This window comes from Giraffa tippelskirchi, chromosome 12 (assembly GCF_054371585.1).
Source record: "Giraffa tippelskirchi isolate mGirTip1 chromosome 12, T2T-mGirTip1v1.2.pri, whole genome shotgun sequence".
NCBI lineage: Eukaryota > Metazoa > Chordata > Mammalia > Artiodactyla > Giraffidae > Giraffa > Giraffa tippelskirchi.
Genome location: NC_137286.1, coordinates 115,435,774 through 115,455,135, shown reverse-complemented (window position 1 = coordinate 115,455,135; position 19,362 = coordinate 115,435,774). Strand labels below are relative to the sequence as shown.

At 39.4% G+C, this 19,362-nt stretch overlaps 2 protein-coding genes across 5 annotated transcripts in view; one reads left to right on the top strand and one right to left on the bottom strand.

The window, feature by feature from the left end:
- Positions 1-5,024, bottom strand: part of BORA (BORA aurora kinase A activator) — a 26,123-nt gene extending 21,099 nt beyond the window's left edge. For 2 of the 4 annotated variants that reach the window (XM_081550934.1, XM_081550935.1), the window contains exons 1-3: positions 4,347-5,024; positions 2,914-3,081; positions 695-801 (exon numbers count right to left, since the gene is read on the bottom strand). In XM_081550934.1, coding sequence (XP_081407060.1) covers positions 695-801; positions 2,914-3,066 — 260 coding nt within the window. In that variant the 5' untranslated portion in view covers positions 3,067-3,081; positions 4,347-5,024. The remainder of the gene's footprint in view (positions 1-694; positions 802-2,913; positions 3,082-4,346) is intronic. The other 2 variants (XM_081550932.1, XM_081550933.1) reach the window with 1 other exon arrangement.
- Positions 4,748-19,362, top strand: MZT1 (mitotic spindle organizing protein 1). The gene is made up of 3 exons (XM_081550936.1): positions 4,748-4,830; positions 10,263-10,408; positions 17,505-19,362. The coding sequence occupies exons 1-3, from the start codon at positions 4,758-4,760 to the stop codon at positions 17,526-17,528; spliced, it is 243 nt and encodes an 80-aa protein (XP_081407062.1). The 5' UTR covers positions 4,748-4,757; the 3' UTR covers positions 17,529-19,362.

Here is a 19,362-nt window from a genome sequence, read left to right as displayed (position 1 = left end):
CGCTTATTTTTAAGAATGAATCAACATGTTTTAAGAGTATACTCACTATCCTTGGTAGAAACCATAACCATCTACTGAATTACATGAGTTAAATTAAAATCAGGGTCTCTTCCCCTCTTCTGTGTTACAGGTCTATTTACTGAAATACACCAAGAGTCTTTTCATAAACCTGCTGAGATAACACCTGGTTTACTAGTATAGAAATGTTGTTTCACAATTTGTTGAGTCTAAAGGGCAGGAATAACTTTCTGTACTGCATCAGGGTCCCCTACAGTGCTCAATAAACTTCTCTTAGCTGTTCACATTTCAATATACTGAAGAGAGGAGGCAAAATAAGACATACGGTTTGTGTAACACAAAAAATTTGTCTCATTTGTGACACATTTGCTTTTTGATATACTTTTCACTTTCCCTATCAAAGGTATCATCTAGCGTTAAGTAAAAATCCTTTTACACTCTATCCCCATTCTAGTCCCTGTCTTTAGCACTTTGGATGAGCATTAATTACAAGGGGATGGTCATCAAGCTACCAAGTCAAGAGAAGAAGGGGTACAACAGCCAGACAAATATTTGCAAGAGCATCTCAACACGTGTACATCTTTGTGTGATTAAATTCTAAAATTAAAGGGAAAAGAATTATTCATGGACTGATAACACATGTTATTACACTTAAGAGCAAGAAAGGAAAACTTACCGAGAACGACTTAGGTATAAAGCTTGACGATGAATGTCCTCTGGGTCTATTTCTACAGGATTTATTACAGCTAGTTGATCAATAGACCATCTAAATTCCCCTGGAGTCTTAACAAAAGAAAGTGATCTTATGAGCAAAAGTGTATAACAGTGCTTCAAAATGCTAACTTCAAATGTCAGCTTCAAAAATAATGTGAACAGCTATAATATAAAAATATCTTACAGATATTTGACTTTACCACTAAATTAAAAGGCAAATGGTAAGCAGATCACACTAAATCAATTGACTTGACATTCCATCTGGGTAACTGCTGAAATTACATAATAATAGAAAAATCGCAGCATATTAAAGGTATAGAAATTGCACACATAACTCTCATCAGTGATGAAACACACCCAAATAAAACTAAAAATCTCTTAGAGTTATCAAAAGCCTTTATTTTCACCAGGAATGAATTGAAATTATACAAAGTCCTAACTACAAAAATGGAGACGGCAATGGCAACCCACTCCAGTACTCTTGCCTGGAAAATCCCATGGACGGAGGAGCCTAGTAGGCTGCAGTCCATAGGGTCGCTAAGAGTCTGACACAACTGAGCGGCTTCACTTTCACTTTTCATTTTCATGCATTGGAGAAGGAACTGGTAACCCACTCCAGTGTTCTTGCCTGGAGAGTCCCAGGGACGGGGGAGCCTGGTGGGCCGCCGTCTATGGGGTCGCACAGAGTCGGACACGACTGAAGCGACTTAGCAGCAGCAGCAGAACTACAAAAATATCTGCAAAAGCTCGTAAAATACACAATAAATAATTATGAGTGGTAACCAGTGCTGCTTTTCTGTATTCAACTATCCAATAAACCAAAAGTTTATTTTTGTAATTCTAATTCTACAATTAGAATTTGTAAACCAAATTCTAATTAAACCAAATTCTAATTTGTAAATTCGGAATATATTTTTGAAAAATCAGGCTTAAAAATCCAAGATGTCTGTCATGCATTCTTGCTTTGAGGATTAAGTTGCAGTCATTTTGTTATTTTTATTAAGATTAACTAAAATTGAATACCATTCAATTTAAAATCATGAGGTCACATGACTCAATATAAAGTGTATAACTGTAAAACTTTCCTCTAGCGCATAACTAGCTTCACATAGATATGCACGTGTAGCTAGCATCAAAAGCCACACAGTCTGCAGTTTTCTAGATAATTTGCTAAGTCAGACAATCAGACTTCAAAAGAACTTCTCCATTGTAGTCAATAACAGTAAAAAGAAGCTAAAGAGAGGAAGCCTTCTCTAATCTGTTAAAGAGACTGTTCCCCTCCATATCAGCCTTCTGTTATAGCACATAACATACTCTCTTGAGGTTGCCAATTTAGCCTTGTCTATCTCAGAGTAGAGGTTGACTTCTTTTCAAACAATCTGCAAGCTAAGAATGGGTAACAAAACCCCAAAAGAATATTAGCATTTCACGACATGTGAAGATTAAATGAAATTCAAATTTCAGTGCCCATAAATAAAGCTTTACTGCAACACAGCCACATTTACTGTTAACATACTATCAATGGCTGCTTCTATAATACAAGGCAGAGATGAGTAACTGTAATAGCAACCAGATGATCTGCAAAGCCTAAAATATTTACTATCTGGCCCTTAACAGAAAAAGTTTGCTGACCCCTGGTACAGAGTACAAGCTCTCTGAGAATTAGTGTTTTATGACTCTGACTTGTTCAAGATGTAACCTCTGTAGTCAAGAACTGTACCTGACACATAGCATTCAAATAAAATTTGCTGAATACCTGAAAATAATTAGATGTAATAGTTTCTTCTCTATTATGGTATTAGTACTTAGACCATCAACATAGTAACCAGAGCGGTACCCACAGCTGTGAGAAACATGTTAACTAATGAATAAAAAAGAAATGCTAACTAAAAAAAAGCAAGTTGCTAAGAATGGGTGGCAAAAATCCAAAAGAGTATTAGTATGGCTAGTAAATGTAATATTAGTATAGCTAGTATATATAATATTAGTATAGCTAGTATATATTTGTATAACTAGCTAAGTCATTTTTACTATATTCACTATATGATAATAACTATATTACAATCACTATGTTATAATAACCAATGACCATTAGAATTAAAAAGTGCACTCCAGTCTACCACTTGTAAAGAAAGACTGACATTTAAAGTTATTTGGAAAAAGTAGTCAAGACTAACTTACTGGTAATTTTGTCGATTTAAAAACAGAAGGACTAGAGACAGTTTGTTCATGGAGATTAGAATAATCACCAGGACTTTCGAAAGGATTTAAAACAGGAATCCTTCCTGGAGTTTCAGGTGTTATTTGCATTTTTGATTCTTTGACATCTCCCATAGCACAGAGGAAAAACTAAAAAGAAATCATAAATATACATAATAAAAGTACAAAGTTCCACAGACATTCATTTTGACAACTAAAATGTATTCAACAAAGGTTGTTTAGTCTCCAAGTGGAGTCCAACTTTTTTGCGACCCCATGGAGTAGAGCCCACCAGGCTCCTCTGTCCACTAGATTTCCCAGGCAAGAATGCTGGAGTGGGTTGCCATTTCCTTCTCCAGGGGATCTCCCCCATCTAGGGATCGAACGCTCGACTCTTGCCATTGGCAGGCGGATTCTTTACTGCTGACCCACCAGTGAAGCCCCATTACCGAACACACATTTCACAAAAAAGAATTAACTCAAAACCTAAGCTCCTGGGGCTTTTTTGTAGTTTACACAAGTGTGATGGTCTAAATAACCTTGAAAGCTAGAAGGGTAAAGTATTAGTGACAGAATTTTGCAGAATTAACAAGCTCTGAGAAGTCAACTGGTTTGTAAGTAGCACTCAACCGAATGTGAATGAGTTGAGGTACCCCTTAGGGACAACTAAACGTCCTAATAGGCACAAAACCTTTTCCTGCTAAAGAACAGTAGACCTACAGCTTTTCATTCATTATCTCAAGTCTCTAAACAAACGCTTTGTACATAATAGCCCAGCAATTACCCAACAAATTGCAGTTACTAAACAATTATTTATAGCATCACCAACTCAATGACATGAGTTTGAGCAAACTGCAGGAGATGATGAAAGACAGGGAAGCCTGGCGTGCTGTAATCCACGGGGGTCCCAAAGGGTCGGACAAGCCTGAGCGACTGAACAACAGCAGCAAATAAGAGACCAGGAAATCTCTGGTCTCTTTGTGCATAGGTGCCTGTCTTGCACTTTAGCCCCCATCCGAAAAGAAATGACTGATTAGGGCTACGAAATTAACCGCTTTGGGTTGCCTCCTCTCAAACACCCTTGGCCAAAGGCTAAGACCCCCAGCCCCCCACGATGGAAGCGAGACAACATTATTTCCCGTTAAGGGGAGGGGGGCTACAACTAGAGAAAAGAACCCACTCCAAGGAAGGCTGACGTGTAGCTAGCCTCCTCGGGTGACGGGCAAAGGAGGACACTGACGCCGGTGTCATTCCCATCCCTACTCAATCACTCTTTTCTGGGCCTCCCTTTTCCGCACCCACTCCCCGGCAGCTCTCATTCATCCCAAGGCGAGCGTGCAGCTGGTCCAGAGCCAGACAAAGGGAGTTCTCCAACTCGAGACAGGAGGAAAGGCCAGGAACCACAAAGAACATACCTAGTTGTGTGCATAAAAAGGAAGCCCCCCCCAAAGCGACTCCAGGGCGCTCCCGACGGTGCCGGGCAAGCTCACACGACAGGGACAGACTCTTTAACTCCCCGCTTCCGCGCTGTCTCAGGCCAACCAGGACACTTGTGCGCGACTGGCCAATCGCGTCGTACCGCTGTCCGCGAACCAGCCAATCGCAGCGAGGCCGCGTAGTAAATTCGAATGGCAACTCCTAGCTTCGCGTTCCGCCCAGAGTATCGCGGCTCCAAATTCAAATCAACGCAGCCTCACGCTGGCGACCAGCGCGAGGGGCGGAGCCTGCCCGGCGTGAGCCGGGGACGCGCGGTGTGATTGCCCAGGAGAAAGGAAGGCGCTCCAGTTCCGGGTCAGGCCCTTCGCCCGCCTCCCTCGGCCTCCGCCATGGCGAGCAGCAGTGGCGCCGGGTCGGCGGCAGCGGCGGCGAATCTGAATGCGGTGAGGGAGACCATGGACAGTGAGTGCCCGTTTCGCCCCCTTTACCTTGCCTCTGTTCCCCAGAGCCAAGGCCCTGGGGCGGGGCTGGGCCCACGAGGACTTCAGGTCCACTTCCAGCCCCGATCGGCATCGTTGGAGATCCTCCCAAAGGACCCTCCAGGGCCCCAGAGCTGACGGTCCCATCCTTTGAGAGTCGTCTCTCCGTTCCTGCGTAGTTTGTCGCGCGCACGGCGTTGCGGCCCCACGTCAGCCCGGCGCGCGCCTGGTCCCTCCCGCACCAGACCCCGCGCGCCGCCCGTTTCCCGCGCGCACATCCCGCTCCCGCCTCGAGTGCGTTCTCCCGAGTGCTCATCACGCGCCCCCTCCCGCGCCCAGTCCCCGCAACCATCCTCGCGCGAGCTCATGCCACGCCTTGGCCCCGCACCACGCCCCCTCCGCGCAGGTTCCCCGCATCCCTTCTCCTGCGCCGGCCTCGCGCGCCCCGCCCACCCCGCGCGCCGCTTCCAGTGAGGGGAGCGCCTCCGAAGCGCCCCAGACTGTGAGCTTCTTGCAGACAGTGGCTTCCTGTGTTTGGTCACCGCTCCATCCCTCCTTGTACCTTGTGCTGCAGCAGGAGCGTGTTAAATACCTACCCCGTGAAGAAACAAGGTGTGCTTTAATCAGAGGTGCCCCGGTTTAGTTCTGGAGCCGGTGATGCCGGTGTCCGGAGACCGTGGGCGTATTTACCTGTTTTGCAGCGGGGAGCGCGCAGGAAAAAAGTGCCCGCAAGTAATAGAGGGAAAAAGTGCCTTGGAGTTATACTCTCTCTCCTTTCTGTTGCCAGCTCTGCCACTTTATAGCCTTGGTGTAGGCTTGGACAAGTCATTTAAACATCTTTGAGCCTGCTTTTTTTTTTTTTAACCCCCATAAAACAAGATTGCTACCTCGTGCTGCGTGAGTGCTAAGTCGCTTCAGTTATGTCCGATTCTTTGCGACACCATGGACCGTAGCCCTCCAGGCTCATCTGCCCGGGGGATTCTTTGCTCGAGATACTGGAGTGGGTTGGGTTGCCAGGACCCAGGTCGCCTGCATTGCAGGCAGATTCTTTACCGTCTGAGCCGCCAGGGAAGCCCCATACTACCTACTAGGATTACTGTAAACATTTAAATAAGATAACCTGATAAAGGCATCTCGAAGGTGACCATTAACAGGTAGTTCCTCCACTGTTTTTGTGTGTAAACATCATCCCACTACCCCTTTTGTTGTCCCCATGTTATTTGCCTACATCTGTATATGTGTGCTTGATAGACGTTAAATTTTGCTTTTTTTGTTTTCCAAGGGATAACGGTCCAAAGGTCTCTTTGAAACCATGAAATTCTCATTAAGCAGTGTCAGCCTTCATGTCCTATCTTTGGCTCCTTCACTGTAGGCTCCACTTCCTTTTAGAGCCCCTTCTTCATGGGGACTTGTGATAAGGCTTATGACTTTCTTTACACTCGCTGCTGCTCCGCTTTGCAAAGAATTTTTTCTTATTAATAGAGCCTTTGCATCTAATTTTTTACTCAGTATCTGCTTTTCTCTTTTTCTGAAAAATGGAATTTTGTTTATACCATATTCAGCCTATTTTCCCATCCTTCTTGAAATAGCAGAGCTTATTAGTTTTATTTTCTAAGTGGATTTGTGTACATAGAAACTAGTGTATACCATTATTGTCTTACATCTTTGCTTGGAAGCCGATGTGGTTTCTGAACAGTACCAAGTGTATTTGAGGCCTGACTTCTAGTCAATTTTCTTATAGTAACTGTTCCTTATTATATGGGCACAGGATTCCATTTGAATAGAAAGCCCACATTTTCTCTCTGGTAGAACTACTGATACAGAAATGAGAACTGATCGTTCTTATTGGCTGCATCACAAGGTTTTCAATGAGAGAACTGAAGATTATAGTGTTAGAATATGAAAAAGTGAAGAAAGACCGGATTATTTTTTCTCAACCAACACTGGAGGAGAGAGAGTGCGAATTAGAGAACACTGCTCCTCTGTACACAGTGTGTCCCCTAGTCAGAAGGTAAAAAGGAAGGCCCCAGGTTGGCAGTGTATCAACATCTGTTAAATGTGGCAGTTAGGTTCTGTCGTGTCCATTGGAACTCGCTGCTATCATGCCATGCATGCGTGCTCAGTCACTTAGGCATGTCCGACTCTTGGCCATTCCATGGACTGTAGCCTTCCAGGCTTCTCTATCCGTGGGATTTCCCAGGCAAGGATAATGAGGTGGGTTGCCATTTCCTCCTCCAGGGGATCTTCCCAACCCAGGGATCAACCTGGCATCTCCTGAATCAATTATAATTGAGTCCGAAACAGTCAGTCAAAATGTGAAGTTTTGCAAAGTTAATGAAAATATTTTCCAGGCTGCCTATAATGATTGAGGCACAAAGGGAAACATAGTGACACTTGCAATGTTAAGAATTGACCATATACTTAACTGAGAAAGTCCACAATGCAGTCGTTTAATAATCCCACCTTCCTCCACTCTCATTCCCAGAAATAGAACTTTAACTTGCCCAAGGGACTGGGCCGACATACCCAAGCACCGGTATTTTTTGAAATTCTGTTAACGTGGAGTTTCCCTGTATTTAAATCTATCCATGAGACACAAACTGAAGTGTTCAAAACCTTTTGAGTCTGACAACACTGCTTCAATATCTAGTATATTTCTCCTCATCCTCTTCCTCCCTCCCTTCCATCAGTATTAGAGTCAGCTAACTGATTTAATCTTTTAATTAATGTCAGATGATTTGCAAGGATTATAAAATTGAGCTATGAACGTTTGTAATTTTATTGTGAAAATGAAAGCATTTTGATAAAGATACTTTAGACAGGGAAGGAGGTGGTGGACTTTGTTATTTATCTGCACAGATCACTGAAAGAAACCTGATTGATCCTGGCCAGATTTAGTATAGGGTCTGTTGCCTAAGGGGCTTCCCTGGTGGCTCAGTGGTAAAGAACCCACCTGCCAATGCAGGAGACATGGGTTCGATCCCTGGGTCAGGAGGATCCCTGGAGAAGGAAATGGCAACCCACTCCAGTATTCTTGCCTGGGAAATCCCATGGACAGAGGAGCCTGGCAGGCTACAGTCCATGGGGTTGCAAAAGAGTAAGACATGACAGCCTTAGCGATAGTAAGAACAAATTACGTTTTTGGCAATGGTGATTAAAATGTACTTCTTCCCTACTAGAGGCTTCAATGTGATAGAGCTGTTCATCAGTATTTGCAGGGAAATTGGGTCCAAGACACCCTCACCCACCCACCCATTCCACAATCTGTGGGTGCTCAAGTCTGTCATATAAAATGGCGAAGTGTTTGCGTATAACCTACATTCATCCTCTTTGTATGGGGGCTTCACAGGTCACTCAGTGGTAAAAGAATCTGCCTGCCAAGCCGGAGACTCGGGTACGATCCCTGGGTCGGGAAGATCACCTGGAGAAAGAAATGGTAGCCTGTTCCAGTATTGTTGCCTAGGAAATCCCATGAACAGGAGCCTGGCAGGCTACAGTTCATGGTGTCGCAGAGAGTTGGAGACGACTGAGCAACTAAATAGCAACAGCAGCAGCATCCTCTTGTATACTTTAAATCATCTTTTGGTTATTTATAATTCCTAATAAATGTGAATGCTGTGTTAATAGTTGCCTGCGCATACATGCCAAACTCAAGTTTTGCTTTTGCGAACTTTCTGGAATTTTTTTTTTCCCCAAATATTTTCAATCCACAGTTGACTTGTATCGAGTTGTAAACTAGCAAAAGGAGTGAAGAGAATCCACAGTGTGCAAGACAGTGTCAGTGAAGCAAACATATAGCCCATGCTCCCACCATCGATCCCTTTGCTCACTCATGTGAGGCCTCCTCTACCCCTCTCCTTCACTAAGCTGATTCACTTCTTCAGTCATCTCAGATTTGACCATTTGTAGTAATCTCTCCTGTCCATGGCACCTACCAGTCTCTCCATAATTGCAATAACTTATCTGGACTCCTTCTCCCCAGGTCTTAACACTGGGAAGAACTTGGTAAATGAGACTGAAAGGCTTATGTAAAGACAGTGTAATTAAGGGGGATAAATGGTTGTGAAATATGAGGTGAGGCAGACATGAGCATATACTAAGGCCCTATTGAAGATTTGAGAACTCTGGGAAGCTACTATATTTAAAACAGGAATGTGACAAGATCAGATATTCTTTTTTTAAGATTTTGCCTTCAACACTGCAGTGCAGTGGCAGGATGGGAGTAACTCAGGCAAAACCCAGCAGACACCTTGAGTTGAGCAGGAGTTGAGGGTCCAGGGAAACCAAGGCAGGCAGAGTTTTTAAGACAGGCTGCACCTGGAGAGAATTCTGGAGGTCCATGGAAGGTTCTCCCTCAGATATTGAGCATGGCATTGATCAGCGTGCAAGGAAAGTGCCCCCCAAAAGACACCAAAGGGTCAAACTGTTTCTAGGTAACTATCTCATTACAAAGCTTGAGAATATGTATAGAAATACAAAACTGTCGAACACCCAGCACAGTAAAATTCACAATATCTGACATCCAGTCAGAAGTTGTTAGGTATGCAAAACAGAAGAGTGTGACCGATGATAATAAATTTTAATCTGTTAGAACTGACCCACAGTTGATACAGATGTTAAGATTAGCAGATGAAAACATTAGAACAGTACTCCGTGTGTTCAGAAGGTTAAGTAGCGGAATGGAAGACAGGTTTTTTAAAACAAATTGAACTTCCCAAGATGAAAGTGAATATTAAGTATGAAAAAATGGAACAGGCCCATATCACGAAAATCATGAATATTATGAAAGTTTTCAGAAGGACTTAGACTAAAATTAAAGGATGGCTTAGTATTGTTCATTTGTTCATCCCAAAATAAAGTGTCATTTTCATACAGTTCATATCAAAATCCAAGTGGTGTATTACTGACTAAGCAGTTCCACTTCTAGGAATTTATTCTGATAAAATTAAGTTCCTATGTACAGATATTTGTCACAGTATTATTTTCATCAGGGAAACATGAGACCCACATAAAATAGCAGAGCAGTTAAGTAACGTATGTTATTTCCTTAAAATGAAATATTACATGAATGATTAAAATACATTGTAAGAGAATGCTAAAAAGTGGGAAAATGTTCAGAATAATCTTGACTATGATATGTAAATTTTAGATAGATAATAAGTGCGTAGTAGAATATAAACCAAGATATAGAAAAGTTATGTGGAGGGGGGTTGTAAATTTATTTATAAGTTTCTAGAGCTAAGTAAGGGCAGTACTACATGCCGGTTTTCCAGTATTACATGCCAGTTTCCAAATCTAGGAATGCTATGCTGTTCTTTGGTGTTATGCAATATATGAATTAAAAACAGAAGTATTCATGTGCATTTTTAAAATGTTATAAGATTTTATTCTTAAAATTTTCTTGTCTTTTTCCAGTCCTACTTGAGATTTCAAGAATTTTGAATACTGGATTAGATATGGAAACTCTGTCTATATGTGTGCGGCTTTGTGAACAAGGAATTAACCCAGAAGCTTTATCATCAGTTATTAAGGAACTTCGCAAGGCCACAGAAGCCTTAAAGGTAGAGATTCATATGTTCACTCACTCTGAATGAAGATGCTTGTTGTAGAAAACAATTAATGCTGAAATTTTGTGTGAATGATTCTAAACAAGGTTAAACTGACATCTGTCATCATCAGGAGAGATTCTGAGGGCCAGGATCTCAGTAGTGTATGTTCAGGTCACAAAATTCCCTATCTGAGCCATGTTGTCTTTTTGTAAAAGTCTCTGATTATGTTTAGAATTCTGCTTGTGTTGTGGGTGATATTGTTTCTGCACCACCACCACCCCCCCACAAAAGATATGCTTAAGTGTGCAGTATCTGCGAATATACCATGTTTGGAAATAGTGTATCTGTAGGTATGATCAAATTGACATGAGATCATAATGGGTTAATGACCAATGTCCTTATAAAGACAAGGGAAATTTGGACACAGATACACAAAGCACACACCATGTGAGGATGCAGGGGGGACGCTGTGTGATGACAGAGGCAGAGATTGGAGTGATGGTGTTTACAAGACAAAGAAGGCCAAGGATTGTTGGCAGCCACCAGAAGGTAAGAGGCAAGGAAGGATACTCTACTGGAGCCTTCAGAGGGAAGGACGGTCCTGCAGACACCTTGATTTTGGACTTCTGCCTCCAGAATTATTAGAATAATTTTCTTTTGTTGTAAGCTACCCAATTGATGGTACTTGGTTATGGCAACCCTAGAAATCTAATTTAGATTTACTACTGGAAAGTGAAGTGCTGCTGTAAGAAATACATAAAGATATGGATGTTACTTTGGAATTGGGTAATAGATAGAGGCTGAAAAGTTTTAGGATGCTTGATAGTAAAAGCCTAGATGGCTTTAAAGACTTGATAGAATGATAGACATTAAAGGTGATTCTAGTAAGAGCTCAGAAAGAAGAGAAAAGAGTATCAGTCATCTCAGAGAATACGTCTATCATCATGATTAGAATGTTGTTAGAAATATGAACGTGAAAGATGCCTCTGTGAGGTCTCAGACAGAAATGAACAACCTCAGGTGATGGACCCTGGAGGAAACACCATCCTCGGTATAAAGAGCACTCAGCTGAATTATATTCTACTGTTGGAAGGAAAATAAAACTTGTAAGCAGTGACTAGGCTATTTAGCTAAGGAAATTTCCAAAGCATGGAAAGTGAGGCCTGATTTCTCCTTGCTGCTTATGGTAAAATGTAAGGGGGGATGGGAAATTGAGGAAGGAATAAGTAAAAAACCAGCACTCATTTTGGGAATCTCTCAGCCTACCCAAATAGATGTCTGGAAAGAAGGCCGAGAGTGTAGCTAGATAACCTTTTGGTAAAGAGATTAGGTTGTGTGACTCAGATGCAATGAACATCTCAGTACAAAACTAGGCCAACTTGAACTTAAAGAGATGAAGAAAGGCTGTCGTACTTCGGGGCTTCTGTAGGCGGCTGATGGAGCTGTTAATGTGTGTACATCCTTGAAGGAAAGGGAAGGGTAGCCCAGAGGCCAGGAGCTACTGAGGCCAGTTGGGCTGTGTTGCCAGTGTGGACCCAGAGGACCACCTTTTTTCAAATTCACATTCACCACCTTTTAATTGCTGAGATTGCAAACAGGAAAGGTGTTGTGTTCCCTTTCTTGCACACACTCTGATTTAAAATCTCACATGATTTTATTTCCATATTTATATAGCACTCATATGAACACTGAAGTTAGTCCCTCTTGAAACTTGTCCAAGGATGAAGTGACTTTTCCTCTACCCTTTTGTCTTTCCTTTGAGGAGACATGCAGTTTACTCATCTCAGTTTAAGGTACTCTCTGATAAGTTCCAATAATCTGGGTCATTGGTTTTGTGCTTAAAAAAATTTTTTCTTTATTATTAAATCTAACACCAAAAGGTGAACAAGGCACATTTACAGAGCAAAAATGTATCATAAATACAGTATCTGTACAATTCTCATTGTCAGCACCCTAGAAGTTCCCTTATGCTCCCCTATCACTAACCTCTCTTTCCTGCTCCCCATTCCAATAACTACTGTCCTAATTTTTATGATAGAGATTTTAACATTTTCGCTGACTAAGCATGGATCTCTAAATACCAGTTTAATTTTGTAAAAAAATTTTTAACTTGCTGTAAGTGAGATTTTACAGCACAGTTTTTTTTTCCACTGAGTTTTTTCATTTGACATTATTTTTGTGAGGTTCATTTCTGTTATAGTGGCTGTAGTGCATTCCTTTTCACTGTAATAATCATGTTTCATTATACAGATATAGTATTTATTTATCCTTTCTACTATGAATGGATATTAGGTTGCTCTCTGTCCAGAGCTGTCATAAACATGCTGCTCTGAGCTTAGTTGTCTGTGTCTTCTGATACATGTATATGGGCCTTTCTGTTGAGTGTGTATCTAGAACTAGAATTGCTGAATCATAGCTTATGTGTATCTTCAACTTGAAGAATTAAGGCCAGACTTTACTACAGTGGTTATATGAATTTGTATTGCCACCAGCAGCAAATGAATTTCCCTTGCTTCCCATCTTTGTCTGTACTTATTATTGTGAGTGTCTTTAATTTTAGTCATTCTGGTAGGTGTGTTTGGATTTCTCCTTGTGTATTAGCATTTCTATCAGTACCAGTGAGATCAAATGAATTTTTTTTTTTGGCCATTTTCTTTTGTGAAATATCTTTTCATTAGTTTGCCCATTTTTCTGGGTTATCTGTCCTTTTCTTCTTTGTAGGTAGTCTTTGTTTAAATATTTTGGAAATGAACTTTTGTCAAATATACATGTAAGGCTTCTAATCAGAATTTTTAAGTAATTATGAAAACTATTCAAGTTTTCTATTTCTTTTTTTAAATGTATTTTTAATTGGAAGATAAGTGCTTTACAATTGTGTTGTAAACACAGTTTACAGTTGTGTTGGCCTCTGCCATACAAAGCTCAAATCAGCCACAAATACACACAAGTCCCTCCCTCTTGAACCACCCGCCCACCTCCCACCCCATCACAGAGCACCAAGTTGAGCTCCCTATGTTGTCTAGCAACTTCTGTTTCTTTTTTAACTCAACAACTGTTGCTTCCATATGCGAGAAAGAAAAATAACTACATAATGCAGTAAGAATAGCTAGTATTTACTGTACTTTTGCTGAACTCTGCACTAAGGACTCTCCCTGCATTGTTTCCTTTATAGTCACTGCAAGGATGTTTACTGCGACTACTAGTAATAGTTTACCCCTAGGGAAACTGAAGCTGTGGTGGCTAACTTACTTCTCCCAAGACTTACAGTTAAGTGGTTGAGCTAGGATTTGAGCTCAGACCCTCTGACATCAAAGTTGTTAACTGCTAAGTTTCTGCCTACAGTAAGTTCTAAAAAATATCTGAGCCTGCTATTTAAAAAAAGCCTGAAATGATTAGAACCAAACCAGTGGACTGGAGCCCAAGTACCTTCCCTGGCTTAATACTGTCTCATAAGCCTGTTTTTAAAAATAAGAGATATCATAGCCTTTTATTAATAAATTTTTGAAATTTCAGTGGAAGAGGATTTATTTAATATACATCTTCCACAACCACAAAAATTTTTATTCAGCTCTGCTGGAGTTTGAAAGAGAATAGGGAGGCAGAATAGCAAGAGATTTTTGTATTAACGCAGATTGACTGATGTGAAGGAACTGGAGACAAGTAACTTGGCTGGAAAGGTAGAGGGAAGACAACATAGCTTCTTAGAATAAAAACCAAGATTCAGAAGTGCCTGTTTAACATAATTTTTTCAGCTTTGACGTACTGGTTATTCCACATCCAGTGGATCATAATGAACTCTGAAGGCAAAGTCAATGCAGTAACTTCCCTACATAGCAAACTTTCAAGTTGCGAACATCAGATGTGAGTGAAACTGCAGCTTGCCCTCTGCTTCCTATTGCTGACCATCCTTCAGCTCTCCCATCTCCCACATCCTCTCCCTCCTCCATCAGTAACTCTTCTTGCCTGTTCACTCGATGCCATTCCCTATATGCCAGCTATTGTCCTGTAATTTCCAAGGTACTGCACTGTTAGATTCAAAATGTTTCTTTATTTTTTGTGTTTGTTTTTTATGTATTATTTGTGTGAAAAGTATTATAAACCTAAAATACAGTTATACAGTTATAATACTAGTATAAACCTATAGTACAGTACTATATTGTATTGGTTGGGTACCTAGGCTCACTTTGTTGGACTTATAAACAAAATGGACACTCTCAGAAAAGAACTCATTTGCATGTAGGGGACTTACTATAATAAAGTTGAACACAAATCAGAAAGTGTTGCCCATTTGAATGGAAAATCAGTCTCTCACACACACAAAGCCTCTTAAAACACATTTCTCCCATAATCTAAAGTTGGTATACCAGAATCTTTCTAAAACTAGGTAGGGGAAGAGATTGTGAAAAGTTTCCAGTAAAGAAGAAATGTTCATTAGAACTTTTTCTTGAAAGTAATGTTTGAAATCTATTTAAGTTATATAAAAGTAATACATGTTGGTAATTTTAAAATATTTAGATCAGAAAATACAAAGAAGGAAACAAAAATCATTCAAGATCACCAGTGGATAACCACTGATAATATTTGGTTAACATCATCCTAGCTGGTCTCATGCTACTTTGAAAACAAAAATATTATAGTTAATCTCATTGAATTAAAAATGAATAAACTTCCTCAGGTTGATTCTCTCCAGATCAAAGTCTGTTCTCTCCCAACTGCTCCTGCTGGGTCTGGGTTGGGAGCTGGTTGGTTCAGAATTGCGCTTAGCCACACTTGTCTTCTCTTGACCGCCTTACTGTGCCCCAGCCTTGCTGCCTTAATATGCATAGGTTCTCTCTTTTGTGTGGTTGCTGCTCATGAATTTTTTTCCTCATATTTTTTGTTTATTTCTCTTAGTGTGGTAAATAAAGTAAGGAGAAACTCTTCTTGCTTCATTGTATCATCTTTACCTAGAAATCCTAGTGATTATAATTTAATTGTATGGTACTCATCTCTGTTTTAGACCATGTACAATATAAATCAAGGATGTGATGAAATGTTGCAAGGGATTGTTGATCTGAAACATAGTTTCTTCTGTTCTTAAATATGAAGAAAATTATAACAATTTTATTAATTATTTTGTTTTTCTCTTTCAAATCTTTTAGATTTGTGTATAGGTGTTGTATTTTATATGTGTCTGTATGTGTGTGTGTGTGTGTGTATTATAGTAAAAGCAGCTAGTTGCGTGTCACCCAGATAGATAAATTTCTTAACAGTGGTAGATAGATTGCCTTATGTTTATTTGCCACAGCATAAATAGAATTGTTAATCATGTGTATTTCTTTTAAAAATAGACTTTGTTTTTATGAATGTTACTTTTATCAACACTGAATTTTTGTGTTGTCTCCTCAATGCTAGTATTTATGTGTTGGCAGTCATTTATAGATTCTGATTTCAGAAATTGTGGGCAAAACTCGTTTTCCCATATTTTCTACTTTCTTGCCATGGTGCCTTAAATTATACACTATCGGTGACTTCAGACACACTAAGCCTTGTGCTTTCTTTTGAAGCTGTCCTGTACTATCACTGTTATCTTAGAGTATGTGATGTATCTCCTCACTGCAGCATGAGGACATTGGCGCTGTAGAATCTGTAGTTGGCAGAGAAATGAGGGATGAAGTAAGTCCCGTGTCCCCACCCATCCTCACAAAGGAGGGAATAAACTTGGGCAGTGGAAAGTTTGGAGAGAAGACCTCTAATGTGGCTTTTCCCCAGGACCGCTGTGTATACACTTTTGGAGTCTTTAATGGCTGTCTGGAAACTATGAGTTTCTAGGATGCCATTGCTGTCTTCCTTTCAAGTGGAAAGTAGTTCTGCACACATTTTAACATGAATGTTCTACAAGGTTGACAGCTTGCCTAATTCTAATGGAAAGACATGTTGCATTGTATCTTGGAGGGGAACCTCTAAAATTAGTATGAAAATGGGATCAGGGAGAAGACTGCTTAAAGGGTCATAAGAACCTATTACGGTGGAAAGAAGTAAGAAACCTTTTTGAAAAAGGGGCAGTTTTTGTTCAAACTAGGTTCTAATTCTTGTGAATAGTAAACCCAAGAAGAGAAAGGTGAACAACCAGCTATATAGAAAAACAAGGGAGGTTCTGTTGACAAGAACATTGCATATTTAGTTATCTACAGCTTTCCCAGTATCTTAAGGAATTTCCTTGAAGGACCTCTGTACTTAGACTGAATATTAAAAAACAAGTTTTAATTAGGAGTTTGAAATGTAAATGAATTGAGTTTACCATGTACTTCCAAGATTAAACTTATTTAAATTCAACATTTCTATATTTGGCCTTGAGAAATTGCTTGTTTAAATCCTATCTTTTAGAAATGCATATAAAATAATTTTCTGATGAATGATAATGGTGTCTGGAAATTTCTACAGAATAATCAGGGAAAGGGTAACAGATGGTGGTTTAGGTAAAGTTGTATTAGCATTATTCCTCTTTTGCCTTTTTTTCCTTTGCGTTACAGCATAACAGAAAGGTCTTTTTCATTCTTAATTCCCTTTTCGCACTGTAACGAAACATACAGAAACAAACTAATAAAGACTGGATGAGGACTTCTATAAGTTAATTTTTCAAGTAGCGCTTGCTATATTTTTACATTAACTGTTATTTACCAAACTATATAGCAATTTGGACTTCCCACATGGTGCAGTGGTAAAAACTTCACCTGCCAATGCAGGAGACACAGGAGACGCGGGTTCAATCCCTGGGTTGAGGAGATCCCCTGGAGTGGGAAATGGCAACCCACTCCAGTGCTCTTGCCCGGAAACTTCCATGGACAGAGGAGCTTGGTGGGCTGCAGTCCATGGGGTCACAAAAAGTTGGACACAACTGAGTGACTGAGCACAAACACAATACTGTTAGCCTAGCAGTCAGTCTAAATGGTAGTTCTAATAATGTACTGCAAAAAGTGAAAACTACTGCGTCATCCGATAAAAGTGCTTTGCTAAATGTGGGGGGAGAGTTGTTTGTTAATGACAGTGCAATATTGACAAATTTATTTCCATGGTGTTTTTTTTTCCCCATGATTTTGTTATACTGAATCATACTTTCTTGTTCTAGGCTACTGAAAATATGACAAGCTGACTTTCTGAAGAAATCCTGATGGGCTATATGAAGCTGTGTAAGAAGATTGAATGTTGCATTGTAGTCAAGAACATACAGTGAAATCACTGCATGTAGCAATGTGGAAGCATTGTCCTTTTTAAAAGAATTATAAAACCATAGCTTTATAAATCAGTGGAAAGTGGCTTACAGAGAAAACTATCAGCTGTGTTTACATCACATCTTTTTTTTTTTTTTCTTTAACCGCTCTAATGCTTTGGCATTGCTGGGTTCATATTTATGTATTCCTAATTTGTAGCTCTGATAGCTTTAATTTTCTACGCAGTCTGTCTATCAGATGTGCACATCTGCTGTGCCTGGGTGAACTATAGTGGAGCCCATCAGCAGTAATGTTGTAGTTAAGACTTGTTGACATTTCCATTATAAACTTAAATTTTGAATTGTTTATGCAAAATAACTGTGGATTTATGTTGTATTAGGCTGAAAGTTGACAGAATTTCCGCTACCATGTGTGGATTTTTGATTTAGATTCATTATGCATATCAGGATCTTGTTTTTTATAAGAACATGGAAAACGTGTTATTAATCTGCTCTTTAACAAAGAATATTTCTTGCAAAACAAATACAATATTGTAAAGTTAAAAAATAGAAAATAAACTAACTAAAAAAAAAAACAAGTTTGAGTGGCAGTTAATAGTGTGACCCAGATCATATTAATATTGATTGAAAAGTAAAACTTTTAGAAAACTTAGATTTTAAAAGTAATGACAGTGCTTAGCTTAGTATTGTTTGTCATTTGATTCATTTAAATTTAGGGATGATATTAATTGAAAATGTTTATCTAAGTTTTTAATTCATAATGAAACAATTCCAACATGAAAAGTCTTTTTACTTTTGTTAAATAAAAATAATTTGAGTGCTTACTTAATAAAATACCTTGAGTGGCTATCTAGTAAATCACCAAACAGGTGGTGACATTCAGTAAATAAAGTTACTATTTTCTGAAGGAATAAAGATTTCCAGTCATTAAACAAAAACTAAATAATCACGTTTTCTGCATCAGGAATTCTGAATATGCCTTTCTAAGATCATTTTTGTGCGTCATTATTTTTACCCTGTAAGTTTTAACTAATTGAAGTGATGGTTCAAAATAAAGTTTAGAAAACTTAGGATAATATGATTTCTGTTCCTCTGACAGAATCTCCATGAACTGTTTTTTCCCAAGACTACTACAAATTTAATCTGATTTTTTAAGATTGTATTAGCTTTCCAGTTAAATGATAGTACAAGCATATACTCTTTGGTAGCATGTTTTGTTCTTCAAACAAGCTAAAGTGATTTTAATAAGGCTTAATAATATTTCATGGCAACCTTCTGTTCTATTTTAAAAATCTAGTCTTTTGACCAAGTTGACTTTTGAATGGTGGCATCTTTACCGAGTACGCTGAACGTCTGTTATAGGTAGAACAGGTTGTGAGACAATAAAGGTTTTGATTATAAGTTATCTATATGATTAAAAAACATTGCAAATACTGCATGTTGTTACTTATATAAAATCAGAAAGAAAACACTCTTGTCAAGCTCCAAAATTTGTATATACTTTTAGGTCATAAGAGTTAATAGTTTTATTTATAACTTTGTAGATTATGTTATTTATGTATGAAACAAAGCAGGAAAATATATTGAGAAGGAGTTCTGTTTACAGAGGACTTTAATGTGTTACATTTCTTAAATGTAAACATGTATTTTTAATGCATACTTAAGTAATACTTAAGGAAACCAAACAAAGTAATGATACAGTTGCATTGTTGCGCATGTTGTCAGTGTCCGAAATAAAACCATTTTGGTGACATCA

Coding starts and splice junctions, on each gene's coding strand:
- MZT1 (XM_081550936.1), top strand. CDS start 4,758: ATGGCGAGCAGCAGTGGCGCCGGGTCGGCGGCAGCGGCGGCGAATCTG. Junction 4,831..10,262: donor GGTGAGGGAGACCATGGACA/GTGAGTGCCCGT, acceptor GTCTTTTTCCAG/TCCTACTTGAGATTTCAAGA. Junction 10,409..17,504: donor AGGCCACAGAAGCCTTAAAG/GTAGAGATTCAT, acceptor TTCTTGTTCTAG/GCTACTGAAAATATGACAAG.